The sequence below is a fragment of the Chrysochloris asiatica genome, unplaced genomic scaffold (assembly GCF_000296735.1).
Source record: "Chrysochloris asiatica unplaced genomic scaffold, ChrAsi1.0 scaffold00005, whole genome shotgun sequence".
In the NCBI taxonomy this organism is placed as follows: Eukaryota; Metazoa; Chordata; class Mammalia; order Afrosoricida; family Chrysochloridae; genus Chrysochloris; species Chrysochloris asiatica.
In genome coordinates this window covers 909753-926805 of record NW_006408523.1, presented here as the reverse complement: position 1 = coordinate 926805, position 17053 = coordinate 909753, and the positions used below count along the sequence as shown (strand labels likewise).

Below are 17053 nucleotides of genomic sequence, written 5' to 3'. Positions count from 1 at the left end.
TATATTACATTTATATTTATATTTGAATGTAGATTGTATGTACTTGTACAGATACCGGTAGTAATTTCATTATAATGTTATTAGAATTGGAATTTCTTGTCAATTAGGCAGAATTTCAAGTCTTTTAAAATGAAATTATCAATAATGTAAATGAATATCTGACTCATAAACAAACATATATTAATTAATACTTTGGAGTATTGAGGGTCTGTTTTTTCTCAATGTTTTTCTTGTTCCTATATGACTAGGTAATGAGCAGTATCTGATAGGATAAGAACACTTTGGCTCTTAGGAAGTCACCTCGTGTAGCTGGGCCCTGCAAACAGTGTACACTTGACTGCTAACCTAAAGATTGGCAGAGCAAATCTGCCCAATAGTACTGCAGGAAAAAAGGCGATCTGGTGATGTGATTGCACAGAGGTGACATCCAGGAAAACCTCTGTAGCACATGGGGTCACCCTGAGCTGGAACTGAGTTGATGACAACTAACAAACACCACAATAAGCTAATCACCTTATTGTTTGTATAGAGATATATAATGGGTTAGAGGACAACTGAGTGACATACCTAGCCACGTTGAGACTAAAAGGCTTCTAGTCCTTTCCCTGACTCTGCAATGTTGTTGTTGTTAGATGCCATTTAGTCGGTACCGACTCATAGCCATCTTATGCACAACAGAACAAACTACTGCCCGATCCTGCGTCAATCTCACGGTTGTTGCTACACTTAATCCCATAGGTGCTGCCACTGTGCCCATCCATCTCCCAGGGGTCTTCTCTTTTTTGCTGACCCTCAGCTCTACCAAGCATGATGTACTTCTCCAAGGACTGGTCCTTCCTGACAATATGTCCGAAGTATGAGAGATGAAGTCTGTTCATCCTAGCTTCCAAGGAGTACTCTGGCTGTACTTCTTCCAACACAGATTTGTTTGTTTTTCTGGCAGTCCGTGGTACTTTTAATAATCTCCAACACCATAACTCAAATGCATTCATTCTTCTATGGTCTTCCTTATTCTTTGCCCAACTTTCACATGCATATGAGTCTATTGAAAATACCATGGTTTGAGTTAGGCACACCTTAGTCCTCAAACTGACATCTTTGCACTTGAACACTTTAAAGAGGTCGTGTGCAGTAGATTTACCTAATGCAATATGTTGTTTAATTTCCTAACTGCTGCTTCCAGGAGTGTTGTTGATTCGTCTGCACAAAATGAAGGCTTTGACAACTTCAATCTTTTTTCCATTTATATGGATGTTGTGTATTGGTCCAATGGTGAGGATTTTTGTTTTCTTTACACTGAGATGTAACCCATACTGAAGGCTGTGGTCTTTAATTTTCCTCAGTAAATATTTTAAGTCCTCTTTGTTTTCAGCAAGCAAGGTTGTATCATCTGTATATTGTGATCAGCATACAGATTGAATAAGTATGATGAAAAAATGCAACCCTGATTTTAAACCATTTCTGGTTTTAAACCTTTCTTGATTTTAAACCATTCAGTGTTCTCTTGTTCAGTTTAGTATGATGAAAAAATGCAACCCTGATTTCTGAATAAGTATGATGAAAAAATACAACCCAGATTTTAAAACATTTCTGATTTTAAACCATTCAGTGTTTCCTTGTTCGTTGGAACAACTGCCTCTTGGCCTGTGTACATATTCCTTATGAGTACACTCTGGAATACTCATTCTCCGCAATGTTGTCCATGGCTTGTCATGATCCACACAATCAGAAGCCTTTGCATACTCAATAAAGTACAGGTAAACATCTTTCTGGTAGTCTTTGCTTTCAGCCAAGATCAATCTTATGTTAGCAATGGTATTCCTCATGCCGCATCCCCGTCTGATTATGGCCTGAACTTCTCGCAACTCTCCGTCAATGTACTGCGGCAGCCATTTTTGAATTCTCTTTAGCAAAATGTTGTTGTTGTTGTTGTTGTTGTTGTCAAGTGCCATCGAGTCAATTCCGACCCATAGCAACCCTGCATAGGGTTTGCAAGGAGCAGCTGGTGAGCTTGAACCGCCAACCTTGCAGTTCAAATGGCTTTGCAGTCTGGCACATTAACCCACAGCGCCACACTAGGACTCCTAGCATGCATGTTAATGTTGTTGTCCGATCATTTCTGCATTTCTTTGGGTCACCTCTCTTTGGAGTGAGCATAAACAAGATCTCTTCCAATCAGTTGGCCAGGTAGCTGTCTTCCAAATTTCTTGGCAGAGATGAGTGAGTGCTTCCCGTGCGGTATCAGTTTGTTGAAATATTTAAATTTGAATTCCATCAATTCCCAGAGCCTTGTTCTTTGTTAATGCCTTCAGTGCAGCTTGGGCCTCTTCCTTCAGTATCATTGACTCTTGATTTTGAATAGTTCATATAAATAAGAATGTCTAACTTCCTTGTAAGGTTTTACATGTCAAACTGGTTTACCTGTAAACCTGTAGTGCCTTGTTAAATGCCATTGAGTCAGTTCCGATTCATAGTGACTCTGTATATGGGTTTCTAAGGAATGGCTGGTGAGTTTGAACCACCGACCTGACCTTGTGGTTCAAACCAACCTAACAGTCCAGTGCTTACTCTACGTTGCCACAGCAGAACTCCAGTCTCCGTAGTATTTAACATTATAAAGTGTGTACCGAGTTCTCACATCAAACATGGGCAAATATTTTCCAGCCAACAATAGCTACTAGGATCACAAACATATTTGATATGCAAATAATCCTCCAGTTGCAACCAATCTGAGAACCAGAACTTCAGTCGTCAACCCAGAACTATATCCAGAGAGCAAGTATGACAGAGTTAAAGTCTTATCCCTCTTAATGATTTATATCCAACTTTTTTTTAAACCTTCAAAAAAGCTTTATATTAATAAGTTGGTAAAATAGAGTCCTGGTGTGGTGCTGTTGTTAATGCTCTGGACTGCAAAGTCAGTTTGAACCACAAGGTCGGTGGTTCAAACTCACCAGCAGCTCCTCGGAAACCCTATACAGGGTCACTGTGGGTTGGAACTGACTTAACACTTAACAACAACAACAAAAATAGATCTCATTACTGTTATTAAGGGACATGAACCATGTATAGAGTTTCTGGGGAGCAGCTGGTGAGTTTGAATCACCATCCTTGGGTTCAAAGTGACCTTGTGGTCCAGTGCGTTATCCTGCAGTGCCACAATCAGTATGGATTCACACAACTTTTGGGTTATGTAATGAGATATCTGGAGTCCTGGTGGAGCGCTGCAGGATAATGCACTGGACCATAAGGTCACTTTGAACCCAAGGTTGGTGAGGAGCTGCTGGTGAGTTTGAACCACTGACCTTGTGGTTCAAACCAACCTAGCAGTCCAGTGCTTATCCTACAGTGCCACACCAGAACTCCAGTCTCCTTAATATTTACCCCTACTGATTGGGGACACTTGACTTGGGGTGACCAAGGCACTATTGACTTGGATACTTTGAACAGTGGTCCCGTTAGTCCCAAAAAGTCAAATATTCTGAGAAGAATGCTGAAAAAGAAGTCTCAATCACCAAATAATTAAAAACTTACCAGTATCTTCATATGGGAACATGAGCTGGACAAATGTATTTTGTTACCTGATAGAGTTAAATACCTGTTCCCCCTCTTTGATAGACAAGACTGAAGTGTTTCTGTGGTGCCCTTCTTTCTGCAGTTTACTCACTTGGCAATTTGGGGAAGCATCATAATCTGGATGGCATTTTTTGCGATCTATTCTTACTTCTGGCCCACCATTCCTGTCTCTCCAGATATGAGAGGGCAGGTGAGTTCTCTTCCCTGTCGTATTGCTGAGTATACGATTCATCCCTCATGAAAACTCAGGTTTTTTAAACAATAAAATAACAGTTGTTATTTTCAAAATAAATTGTGAAGGAAAGATAAGAATCAATGCAATGAAAAGTTGGTGTGGATCCAACCGACTTTGGGTTGACCTTTTAGTTACCATAGAAATTACTTTTAGCTAAACTCTCACTACTTCAAAGAATCTGCATTAATCAGGCTCACTATTGTGTCCCTTCAATGTTGACAAGACAGATCACAAAATCCCACAGTATGTGAGTCAGTCTAAGCATGATTAGGTAACAAGTGGAGGTCATGATGCACTAAGGTTTCGTAGTCCTGTGTTTACTTAATTATGCCACATTCATATGACTGCTGCGGAATCTTTCTATCTTCTCCAGATTTGGGGGGCTCGGAGAGACCTGTCAACTGTACTTGATTTCCAGGGTTGACAAACAGAAAGATTTTTATTTAAAGAAATCTCTTCATTTCTGCCTCTTTGCAGGTCAACATGGCCATGGTGTCTCCACACTTCTGGCTGGGTTTTCTCCTTGTCCCCACTGCTTGTCTGATTCAAAATATACTGTGGAGAACGTAAGTTGAAAAATGTGACAGTAACCAGCAAATATATTTAAATTATTTTAAAGCTTTTATTGTGTATTGAGTGATAGTTTGCAGGGCAGATGATCAATTTTACACTCAACCAATCATATCTTGTTTTATTGCAGTGATTACAATCCCCTCCATGCACCACCGGTTAACAATTGTTGTTGTTGTTGTTAAGTACCGTGGAGTCGGTTCCGACTCATAGTGACCCTGCACAGGGTTTCCGAGGCTGCAAATCTTTATGGGAGCAGAAAGCCTCTTCTTTCTCCCGTGGAACTGCTGGTAGTTTCGAACTGCCAACCCTGAGATTACCAGCCCAATTCATACCTCTTTTTTCCTTTTGATGTACATAGACACACAGAATATATATATATAATATTTGTTGAAATGACCAAAGGGCACATTTTGAAAGCCAGCCTTCTGCCCATCAGCACACAGCCTTTCTCTTTCCATGGGTCTAGAATCCTCAGCTGCTCTATCTCTCTATGCCATCATCTCTGCCTCCATCTCTGCCCTTAAATTTGTCCCTATTTTTTCATTGATGACTTTTATAGTTCAAACCCACTTTGCAGATCAGTGCATTAGCCCACGTTGCCACGTGTTGCCCTGTATTGTTGATGTTGTTAAAAGTGCTGTCGAGTCTATTCCAACCCATAGTGACCCTGTATAGGGTTTCCAAGGAGCAGTTGGTGAGCTTGAACCACCAACCTTGCAGTTCAAATGACTTTGCAGTTTGATGCATTAGCCCACAGCGCCACACCAGGAGCCCTTAAATTTGTCCCTAATTTTTCATTGATGATTTTTATAGTTCTGGGATTTACATTTAGGTCTTTAATCCCTGTTGAGTTAGTTTTTGTATATGGTGTGAGGTAAAGGTCTTGTTTCATTCTTTTGCATATCGACATCCAGTTTTGACAGCACCATTTGTTGAAGAGATTCTCACTTCCCCATTTAATGTACTTTGGCCCTTGGTCAAAGATCAGTTGACTGTATGTTGATGGATTAACTTCTGGGTTCTCGATTCTGTTCCATTGATCTATGTGTCTTTCTTTGGACCAGTATTAGGCTGTTTTAACCACTGTGACCATATAGTAAATTTTGATATCAGGGAGTGAGAGGCCTCCAAATTTGCTCTTCTTCCTAAGCTGTGCTTTGCTTATCTGAGAACTGTTTCCTTTCCATATAAAATTCATAATCATTTTTCCATCTCTTTAAAAAATGTTGGAATCTGGATTGGAATTGCGTTATATCTGCAGATTGCTTTGGATAGTACTGACATTTTCACAATGTTGAGTCTTCATATCCATGATCATGGTATATTCTTCTAATTTTGTACATCTTTTTTGGTTTCTTGTGATAGTGTTTTGTAGTTGTCTTTGTATAGACCTTTGGTTTCTCTGGTTGGATTTATTCCTAAATATTTCATCCTTTGGGTGACTGTTGTAAATGGTATTGTTTTCCTAATTTCCTTTTCAGAGCTGTTTTTATTAGTATAGAGGAATCCAACTGATTTTTGTATGTTGATCTGCCACTTTGCTGAGTCTTCCAAAGAGTTCCAGTAAATTTTTTGCTGAGTCTTTGGGATTTTCTGTGTATAGTATCATATCACCCACAAAGAGAGTTTTTACTCCTTCTTTACCAATTTGTTGTTGTTAAGTGTTGTCAAATCGGTTCTGACCCATAGCAATCCTGTACAGAGTTTCTGAAGAGCAGCTGATGAGCTTGAACCACTGACCTTGTGGTTTAAACTGACTTTGCAGTCCAGCTCATTAACTCAAAGGACTCATTTGCCAATTTGGATGCTTTTAATTTTCCTTTCTTGCCTTATAGCACTGGCTAAGGCTTCCAGCACAATATGGAGTAAGAGTGGTGATAAATGGTATCCTTGTCTGATTCTGTTCCCAAAGAGAATGCTTTCAGTTTCTCTCCATTGAGAATGATGTTGGCTGTTTGTTTTGTATATATGCTCTTAATTATGTTGAGGAATTTCTCTTCAATTCCTACTTTGTTGAGTGTTTTTATTAGGAATGGATGTTGAATTTTGTCAAATGCCTTTATCCCTTGCTCTGTTTGAATAACTACCTCTTGGTCTATATACAAGTTCCACAATGAAATGTTCTGTAATTCCCATTCTTTGCAATGTTACCTATAATCTGTTATGATCTGCACAGTCAAAGATTTTTGCATAAACAATAAAACATGGGTAAACATCTTTCTGGTAGTCTCTGCTATGTTATATCTTAGTGGTGGTGATGTGCCATGGAGTCAATTCCTACTCATAGCGACCCCTGCATCCACTTTCTGAGGCTGCAAATCTTTAGGTGAGCAGAAAACCTCATATTTCTCCCACAGAATGGCTGGTAGTTTCAAACTGCTGACCTTTAGGTTAACAGCCCAACTTGTAACCACTACGCTACCAGAGCTCCTCATTATACCCTATTAAGCAAAGAAAAAACAAACCTATTGTTGCCAAGTCCATTCCAAGTCTCCACAGCCCCAGGTGTTACAGAACACAACTGCTCCACAGGGTTTTCTGGGATGTGATCTTCAGGAGAGCAGATCTCCAGGTCTTTCTTCTGTGGACCACTGTGTGGGTTCAAACTGCCAGCCTGTAAGTTAGTGCCCTTCAGGGGACTTATAGCTCATTACGCTGAAGCAAACCTTTTGATTCCAGTTTACAGAAATCCTATAGGACAGAGTAGAATTGTCCCCTGGTGTTTCCAAGGCTGTCATCTTTATTTCACAAGTGTGTAAAGCTCAAGTGTGAAATACTGATGACCCCCCCCACCGTAAACAACAGCTGGACGGCCTTTGGTTAAAGATGGTGTGATAAACGTAAAACACTGGTGGCACAGTGGTTAAGTGCTCAACTGCTAACCAAGAGGTCAGTGGTTCGAACCCACCAGTAGTTCTGCCTTGGGAGATAGGTGTTGTGGTCTGCTCAAGTGGAGTCCTGGTGTGGCGCTGTGGGTTAATGCACCAGACTGCAAAGTCATTTGAACTGCAAGGTCGGTGGTTCAAGCTCACCAACTGCTCCTCAGAAACCCTATGCGGATGGGGTTGCTATGGGTCGGAACCGACTCAATGGCACTTAACAACAACAACAAAGCTCAAGGGTTAATTTTTGTCTTTCCTGATTGTCACAGGGTCAAAAATACCTATAAGAGAACCCTTCTAGAGGAAATTCGGGAGCTGGAAAGCATGAAAGTACAAAGACAAGATTATCTTCGTAGAGATTTTGAGAAGAGGTGAATCCGTTCCGCTTACCCTCGTTTTGCTAAGAGCCGGTTGTGTTTGATCTTCTTCCCACCTTCCTCTCCCTCTCCAAGGTCTTTCCTGTCTCTACCTACTTCCCGCAGGTTCGTTGAGCATTTCTTGTTGATTCAACCATTTGCAATCAACAGAGTAGCATTTACCCAAGGGCAAAGCTCAGAAGGGTTAGGAAAGAGAGTGGACTAGAAACCGGAAGCACAGGAAGGCAGTGGGAGGAGTGAGGTTACCGTGTGGGATCTCAGTCAGTGAGATGAAATAAGATGTGTCTGAATGTTGAATGCTGCCTTAGGCAGGTTGTCTAGAGGATCAAAACCAGTGAAACTTCTATCTGTGCATATATAAAGAGAAGTTTATATCAAGGAAGTGGCTCACAATTGTAAAGTCTCAGGTCCCCAGTGGAAAAAGCTATTCCTGTGTGACCATTATACTGGAAGCATGCCACATCCCCCACAGCCCCCATAACCCCCTACTCCCCCACCCCCACCCCAGGAAACATCCTTTCACTTGGTTGGTTGCTTGTAGCCAATGGTCATAGAGTTAACTATGTTTGTATTAGGTTTCATCCCAGTTAGATAACAACATCTCAACTGGCAAACCACTGGGAATCCTGGCCCAGCCAAGTTAACACAAAACCTTAACTCTCACAAAGGATAAATTGATGATCTGCCCTATAAATCTTCACCCAATTTTAACAATAAAAAGTAAAGCAAGAGAAGAAATGCTTTGCACAAATGCTGTTTTAGAGGAAGCATCTTGTGTCTTGATAATATCCGATTTATTTTAAATAGAAGGATACTCTCCAAAATGTGAGGAAGGTTTCTTGTTGTTGGCACTTTTTTCTTCCCCATCCCCTAACAAATTCCTGTGAGATCTGTTCAGATGGACTGAAGACAGGCTTTGTTTGATGTGTCCTCAGAGTAAAGGCAGTACAACCGAAAGTGAGCCAGACTTACGAACTTGCCTTCCGGAATGAGGCTGTTGAGCAAACTATCCCACGTAAGTGACAGGATCGTGATACGGGGCACTCCATACACGAGCATGAAAGATGAATTGAAAAAATCAGGTATGAAAGAAGAGGGCCGAAGTAGTTCCATGCATGATCAGGGAACCCGGCACCCAATCTTAAACGTTCAAATACGTAAATGGAAAATGCTGCAGTTTTCAATATCCTTGAACAGATCCTTTTCTTTTCCCCCCAAATACCATTTTAAATATAAAAGTAATGTTGGCTTCCAAATCATTTTTACCCAAAGGGAACTTGCATCCGCGGTTGGGTATAAATGTTAACACAGCCCACTTTGGCCTTAAAGCTGGTTGTGCCATTCATTTCTTCACCTTCCAAGAACTGCTGAGACGAGAGACTTAGAAACAATGTGACCCCTGCCCACAGCAGTGAGTGCTTACCGCTGAACTGGAAAAGGAGCCCAGACAAAGACAAAGGCAGGAGGAATGAGCCTTGGTGGCCTTGGTGTTAGCCACTGCCTTTGAGTCTCAGACTCAGGGCAGCCGCGTGAACAACTGAACACGGTGTTTCCTGGTCTTGTACCGTCATCACTGTAGTAGGTGCGCCTGAGTCCATTATCGAACCCACTACGGTTTCTGTGTGCTTTCCAGCTTAAGGGGTTCATCTTGGAGCAACTCTCTCTCAGACAGTGTTCTGTTGGCTCCGGAGAGTTGTCACTGGCTGATTTTCAGAAGCAGATCACCAGGTCTTTCCTCTTAGTGTGGAAGCTTCACCGAACACTGGCCACCACAGGTGACCCTCCAGGTATTTGAAATGCTGAGAGAGCTTCCAGCATCGCGTGACTTCTTTCAGTTTAAGAAATGCTGAGCATGTTCTTCCCTTTGGGTTTTCTACCTTCAGGTCTTTGCACATTTCATTATAATACTTGGCATTGTCTTCTCGAGCTGCCCTTTGCAATGTCTTCCAGTCACATTAGCTTCTCTGCACTCAAGAGCAGGTTTCGGAGGCATTTCTAAAATCCAGTTTGGTCTTTTCTTTCCTTCCAGGCTTTTTAATGATCTTTTAAATGACATCATCCCATAACTTTTCTGGTCTTAGATTATCAGTGTCTAATGCATCACATCTGCTCTTGAGAGCGTCTCCATTTCAGGTGCGATATGTTCAAGGTCATATTTGGGCTGTTGTGGAGTCCTTTTCATTTTCTTTGGCTTCAGTCTGATCTTACACATGACTAGCCTGGTCTGCCCCACAGTCTATGCCAGCCTTGTTTTGGTCCATGACGTTGGACTTCTCCACCATCTCTTCCCACACTTTGATTCCTATGAATTCCACCTGATGAGGTCCATGTGTATAGTTGTCTTTTGTTGAAAAAACGGTGTTTACAATTAATATGTCTTTGGTCTTACAAAAGTCTATCATGCAGTCTTGAGCATCATTCTATCACCAAAGCCACATTTTCCAATTACGGCGGATCCTTTCTATTTCCAGCTTTTGCATTCCAATCACCCAACCTTTAACAGTGCATCTTGTTTACATGTTTGATTAATGAAAAAGTCGTGGGGCTTGCAAAATTCTACCATACAATCTCTAGCATCGTTTCTATCACCAAAGCCATGTTTTACAACGACGGATCCTTCCTCTTTGTTTCCAACCTTTGCATTCCCTTTGCCACAATTATCAATACGTCTTGGTGGAAAGTTTGACCAATTTCCGACTGAAGAAGTTGGTAGAATTCTTCAGTTTCATCATGGCTGGCTTTAGTGGTTGGTGCATACATTTTAATAAGAGTGGTATTAACTGGTCTTCCTTGTTATGTTGTTGTGTGCCATTGTGTTGGTTCTGACTAATAGCGACCCTGTATAGAGTTATCGAGGAGTAGCTGGTGGGTTTTAACTGACGACTTTGTGGTTAACAGTTCGGTGCTTATCCTACAGCACCATACCAGTACTCCTTGTCTTCCTTGTAGGCATATGGATACTACCCTATCAGACACAGTATTGTACTTTAAGAGAGATCTTGAAGTGTACATTTTGAAGATGAAAGTGATTTTATTCCTCTTCAGTTTGACGTCCGTGGAATAGTAGACCATATGGTTGTCTGATTCACAATGACCAATACGAGTCCATTTCAGCTCCCTAAAGTCTAGGATGGAGTCCTGGTGTGGCGCTGTGGTTAATGTGCCAGACTGCAAAGCCGTTTGAACTGCAAGGTTGGCGGTTCAAGTTCACCAGCTGCTCCTCAGAAACCCTATACAGGGTCGCTATGGGTCGGGATCGACTTGATGATGCTTAGCAACAACAACAACAATGTCTAGGATACTGATCTTCATGCATTTCATTTCAGTTTTTATAACTTTCACTTTTCCTGGATTTATACATCATAATTCTAAGTCCTGATTTTTAATGAATATTTGTAAATGTTTATTCTCATTTTGCATTGTGCCCTATCATTAAGTGAAGGTCCTGAAAAAGTTTTGCTTCATTCACGTCATTATGATGAACTTTGCTTTGCAGGGCCGGTGCTTCCCCTGTTATATTTTGAGTGCTTTCCTGTATCTGACAATGTTCTTCTGCTATTTATAAAGTTTTCACTGTATAACGGTTCAGAAGTAGTCCACCTCTCCTTCTTCCAAGTGTGTCTTTTTCTGGAAGCTCCAGTGAAACCTGTCCACCACGGGTGACCCTGCTGGTATCTAAAATACCAGTTGCATGGCTTCCAGAATCACAGCCACATGCAAACCACCAACCACAGTGTGACAGACTGACAGATGAGCAATTGATGCCGGTATCATTTGAGAGTTAGCTCAAGGAAGAGGCTCACACAGCTGTGGAGACAGACAGATTCCAAGTCTGTGACTCTGACATCAGACTTGAGGCTTCTCTGGACTCAAGTAGGTCCTGGATCGGCAGGGTATACAGTAGGGCACTGGCTCAAGTCCAAAGACCCAGAAGTCAGGTGATGGGCTAGATGTAGGATTCAGACTCAGTACAAGCCAGCAAGCTTTGCCAGAGTGTCCACAGATACTGGAAGTGGGTCCCACCCCTTGGGAAACTCCCTTTGGAATGATCTGCTGCTCATAGCAGGACTCAACATGACGGTGATTGCATTACACTGGAATGCCTCATAAGGGAAGACTGCCTCACACCTCACAAGTCACTGAGGACCATGGCCCAGCCATATCGGCCCACAGTCTTCACCAGTACAATCTTTATGAGTTGGAATCAAGCAGACAACACACAGCAACATGTTGTTGGCTTCTAAATCTATATATCCAGCCCTCACTTCTCTCCTGAACTTCCATATTCAAGGGCCCAACCTACATTTCCTTTTGGTGTTCTGTTGGGTCACTGTGGGCCAATGCACTGATAAACTTACTGCAAAGTCGATTTGCACCACAAGGTCATTGGATCAAGCTCACCAGCTGCGCCTCGGAAACCCTATACAGGGTCGCTATGGGTCAGAACTGACTCGGTGGCACTTAACAACAACAACAGGAGAGATTTCCAACTTGACATGCCCACAACTTCCTGGTTACCCCTCACACTCAGTCTGCTCCACCTGTGGCCTCACGCCGGCCAGCTGACCTGTATGCCGACAACTCCATACTTTGACTTGAGCCAGTGTCCTTGGGACCATTCTTAACTTCCCCTTTCTTCTGACGTGTGCTACGCAATCCATGAAGCCATTGCATTGTCCCTGCCACCACATTGTATTCAGGATCTGACGACTTGTTCCACTGTTAGCTCATGTATGAGCCACCTACACCTCCGTCTGCGCTGTTCCCTAACAGGTCTCGGTGTCTCTACTGTTGCTCCTCATGCAACAGCCATGGTACCCCATTTAAAACTACAGCAGGACGCATCAATTTTTCCTCAAAACCAGGTAGTGGTTATCCATTATACTTAATGAAAACAGCAGTCAGTAAAGCCTTACTGAATGTGGAGTCTTGGTGTGGCACAGTGGGTTAATGCACTGGACTGCAAGGTTGGTTTGAACCACAAGGTCAGCACTTCGAGCTCACCATTTGCTCCTTGGAAACCGTACAGGGTTCCTATGACTCAGAAATGACTTGATGCCTCTTAACAACAATAACCATGTGGATTCTATTATTCTCCCGACAGCCCCCACTCTTCTTTCTCTCCTGTGTTCCACGTCAGTCTCTGTGCTTATTACATCCAGAAGGTTCTTCCTTAGGGCCTTTACATGATCTAGAAGGCCAATCATCATGTATCTGCAAGGCTCACCCCTCCACCACCTGCAGGTGTGGCCGGTCAACTTGCCCTGACGTCGAGACCTTGGTTAGCTACACAGCTGCCACATCCTGTGACCTGCTTATCTGTTCTTTGTTTCAGAGCTCCTGAGTACTGTCTTATGCTGAACTTTTTTGTTTAAATGTCATTATTGAATATCTAGTATCTGTCTTCATTGCTGGAATGTTAGTACTACGAGAGCAAGGATTTTGTCTTGTCTCCTGTCTGATTCTAAACATCTAGAAGAACCCTATAGCAGACAGTTAATACAAATTTTATTGAGTAAGTAAATTCATTCAGGAAAAGTCCAAGCTGAATTATATGTGTTAGTAGATATCCATCCCTTCTTCTCTCTTAGCTCTCTGAGTTATTCATATAGACAGAAAGGAGCCTGTGCTTACCGAGCACACCCCATGTGCTTGGCCTTCTGTTACGCACCAGACCATCTCCAGGGCAGAGTCTTTGGAGACACCGTCTGGAGGTGGTGGCTTATGAACCCTGACCTCACAGAAGAGAGGCTCTGGAAGGGTCAGCCACTTGCTTTAGATTCCACAGTTACTGGAGGAAGCTAGACTGGAAGAACGGAAGTTGGCCTTACTCCAGACCAGCGCACTGTCCGAAGAAGGAGCCCAGATGCTGAAAACAGGCAGACAGGAAGCCACAGCCTGGCTTTGCCACTTCATGGATCACGGGACTTTTGGAAGATTCTTCATGGTGTCTGAGAGCCGGGCTCTACACAATGGAATAAAGTCAATGGAAGCACATCATCACAGGCAACAGAGAGTCGAAAAGGCCCATGTATCTGGATTCAAAGAGGGGGGTATGTGCTTTATGGTGGGCTCATGGGGTCCTATAACCACTTCAACACCTTCTTCTTAAGATGTGAGAACATTATCTTGTATATGAATGACCCAAATAACATTGAACACATATGAGCAATAGAAAACATATATTACCATTCCTTTTTAAAATGTATTCATGGTGAAGAAGAACCACCGTCTTTTCATTCAAACAAAAATATTTCATGTGTGTGATGTGTCAATTTGGCTAGACCATGATTCTCGGTGGCTTGACAGACCCTGGACCGTCATAATGCAATAGAATGTAATAGTCTATTTTGTGATCTGATGTGAGCAGCCCATCAGTTGAAAAGTCAGTCTGTTGAAAGATAAACAGTTGAAAGGCAATCAGTTTCTCTGGAGGTGTGCCCTGCATCCAATATGTGTGGGTGTTCTGACAAAGCTTGTTCTCTCTGGAGCCTAGCTCCAACTTGTCATCCTCTTGCTTCTGATTCTTGGACTGTGAGCCAGCAGCCTACTGCCTGACCAGACAGTGTAAGATTTGTCAGTCCTGGTGTGGCGCTGCGGGTTAATGTGCTGTACTGTAAAGTCATTTGAACTGTAAGCTTGGCAGTTCAAGCTCACCAGCCGCTCCTCAGAAACCATACACAGGGTCACTATAGGTTGAAACCAACTTGACGGCACTTATCAACAACAACCACAAGGGTCAGGGAAAACCTACTGCCTGATCCGACCTTGCAGTTCAAACCAGACAACCAGCCTAAGACAATGAAGTTAATAGTTCAGTGGAAGCAAGTTACATTTCCACATTTTCTTTCTTTTCCCAAAGAGTGTGACTAGGGACTCATTAGTTCATTGGCATTGGTGAGCTGAATGACACCCTTAGACACAGAAGGATGGAAACAGTGCTGGCCTGGCAGTACGTGCTGTGTTTTAGTAAACATACATTCACTTAAGTGTGTGACCACTTGATTGAGTCCTTTCTGCATTGAGAGTTAAAGTTAGTGTTGGTTACCTGTTTACATTGCCCAGTGAGGACCGGCACTTCTTCTACTAGTGGCTGTCTCTGAAATCACGTGCCCATCAATGAGTTCATTCCTCTCGGCAATTTCTACAGGTGTCCTTGCTATTTCTGTGTTGAACTTTTTATTGTGATTAGAGTGAAAATTTATGGAGCGAATCAGTGTTCCAGTCAATAGTCAACACACGTTTTGTTTTGCGATGTTGACTGAGGTCTCTACAATGTAACAGCTCTCTTCTCACTTCCTTCGTGTACTTACCAGTTCCTTCTTGTTATTTATTCAGACTTGAGCAAACCTACTTTGAATAATCCAGCCCAGTTTTAGCAACAGGGATGTTTCTAATTTAGTATTCATATTATGTGTTGCTTACCACAATGTTGGGGCCTTATAAATTAGTGCTCAAGTTTCAAGATTCATTTCCTGAGCCTTAGACAGCAGAGGACAAATGAAAGCATGGACTCATCAGGGAAGGCAGTGTTTGAACAGTCTCAGGCTGGGCTCAGACACAGTCCCCAGCTTTCCCCCTCAAAGAAACAAAACTAGGGGAGTCATTGCCCATTCACAGTGGTCCTCAGGCCTGGCTGCATATCACAGTCACTGGAAGAGTGTTGACTATCACACCCTGACATTCAGCCCCACTCACAGGAACCCAGACATGGATGTTTGTAAGGGCTCCCCAAGTGGTTCTTAAACAGCCAGGATTGCACATCCCTCCACCACAGCACCCTCACTTGTCATCTTGCTTCCACCCTGATGCCTTCTTCTCTGCCATGGCCTGATGAGTCCAACGTGGTCCAGTTCAGTTGTCATCTAGATTCCTAGCAACAGAATATGCACCAGTGTTGCCCTTAGCTGACTTCCCTGTGTTTCCTCTTTCAGATGGCTATGCCTTCTCTCAAACAGAGCAGGCTGTGGTCACTCAGGAGGAAATAGTCCGTTCTTATGACACCACTAGCTACAGATCAAGGTCGACCTCCCCTGAAGGTCTCAGCAGCGTACACTTGAGTAAATGAAACTTGGACTGTTGTCTTCCGTGGTCTGGCATCCTTGCCAAGGAGTGGTAGAGTGAGCCGGCACTCCTGAACACTCCTTTCTGGGGCGTTAGCTGATCAGTAAGTTAAATACTTAGTGAGTCACTGCCCTGGGCTATAAATAACGGGGGGCTGGGGTGGGGGGGACTCTATACTCTTACTCTTGATTTGTATTTGTTGTTTTACCTTTTCTTCCTATGACTGTGGGAGAATTTGTTTATCAGTTCATTCTGAGAGATAAAATTAAAAACATTATGTTTCACCAACATATAACTTTGGTACAAGTTGTTTGGGGGAAAGTAGTATGAGGTTTCATGTAGTCTACTAATCCCCTTTGATTGCTAGGAAAGGAATAACCCAGAAATATTCCGTTGTGGAAATTCCCAAGAGTTGTCAAAGGCACTAGGCAGGGTATAAGTATTTTTCCAAGCAGCATGTTCTTAATCAGTTCATTCTGATCGCACACAGACTATTTCCATTCCTCTGGCCCTACCCACACAGTTAAGTCATATCTCACTGGTTAAAGGTTGCAACCCTTCAGATTACCAAATCTGGCCAAGACTTCAGACACTAACTCCAAGTTTGAAGGTTCCCAGGACACTGGGTATTTTAACCAGCTGTCTAAAATTTAGGGGTTTCTCCTACACCCTCCGTCAGCATCAACACAGAATACCGAAGCAAGCAGGCTCAGGGGATGGTGCTAGAACTTTGAACCACACATAAAGGAATATTTGGAAGCTTGGAAGGCTTACAGATAAGGGAATTTGTAACAGAATCAAGAAATTCATTGCTTCCTAATTCAAGATGCTCAGCTGCTCCCAGAGCCACCATCTTTGGTGAAACTAAGTGGAGGTGGGTGGGGGGAGGATCAGAACAGCCATGAACACGTGACAGAACCACGGAGATACAGGTGTGGACATTCTTTTTCTTGATATCTGTTCATTGGTCTCTCGCTGTGTGCGCACCTCCATTCTGGTGACTAGACGGGATGCCTGAGCAAATGGACACCCACCCCGACTCCTGGAAGGCTCTACTATGCAGACGCACAGATCTCCTTGAAATTTAAAAGGACAGTTTCCACTTAAAACCAGACAGCCACCACTCGTCTGTCAGTTTGTCATAATGTGGTGGCTTGTGAGTTGCTGTGATGCTGAAAGCTATGCCATGGGTATTTTAAATATCAGCAGGGTCACCCATGGTGGACAGGTTTCAGATGAACTTCCAGATGAAGACAGACTAGGAAGAAGAAGTGACGAAGCACTTGCGAATATTTAGTCACTGAAAACCTTATGAATAGCAGAGAAACACTGTCAGATAGAGTGCT

At 42.8% G+C, this 17053-nt stretch overlaps 1 protein-coding gene across 1 annotated transcript in view; it reads left to right on the top strand.

The window, feature by feature from the left end:
* Positions 1-17053, top strand: part of LOC102818051 (probable phospholipid-transporting ATPase IB-like) — a 208832-nt gene that overhangs the window by 148441 nt on the left and 43338 nt on the right. The window contains exons 31-35 of the mRNA XM_006832037.1: positions 3659-3766; positions 4289-4377; positions 7536-7637; positions 8579-8658; positions 15578-15693. Of these exons, the coding sequence (XP_006832100.1) occupies positions 3659-3766; positions 4289-4377; positions 7536-7637; positions 8579-8658; positions 15578-15693 (495 nt within the window). The remainder of the gene's footprint in view (positions 1-3658; positions 3767-4288; positions 4378-7535; positions 7638-8578; positions 8659-15577; positions 15694-17053) is intronic.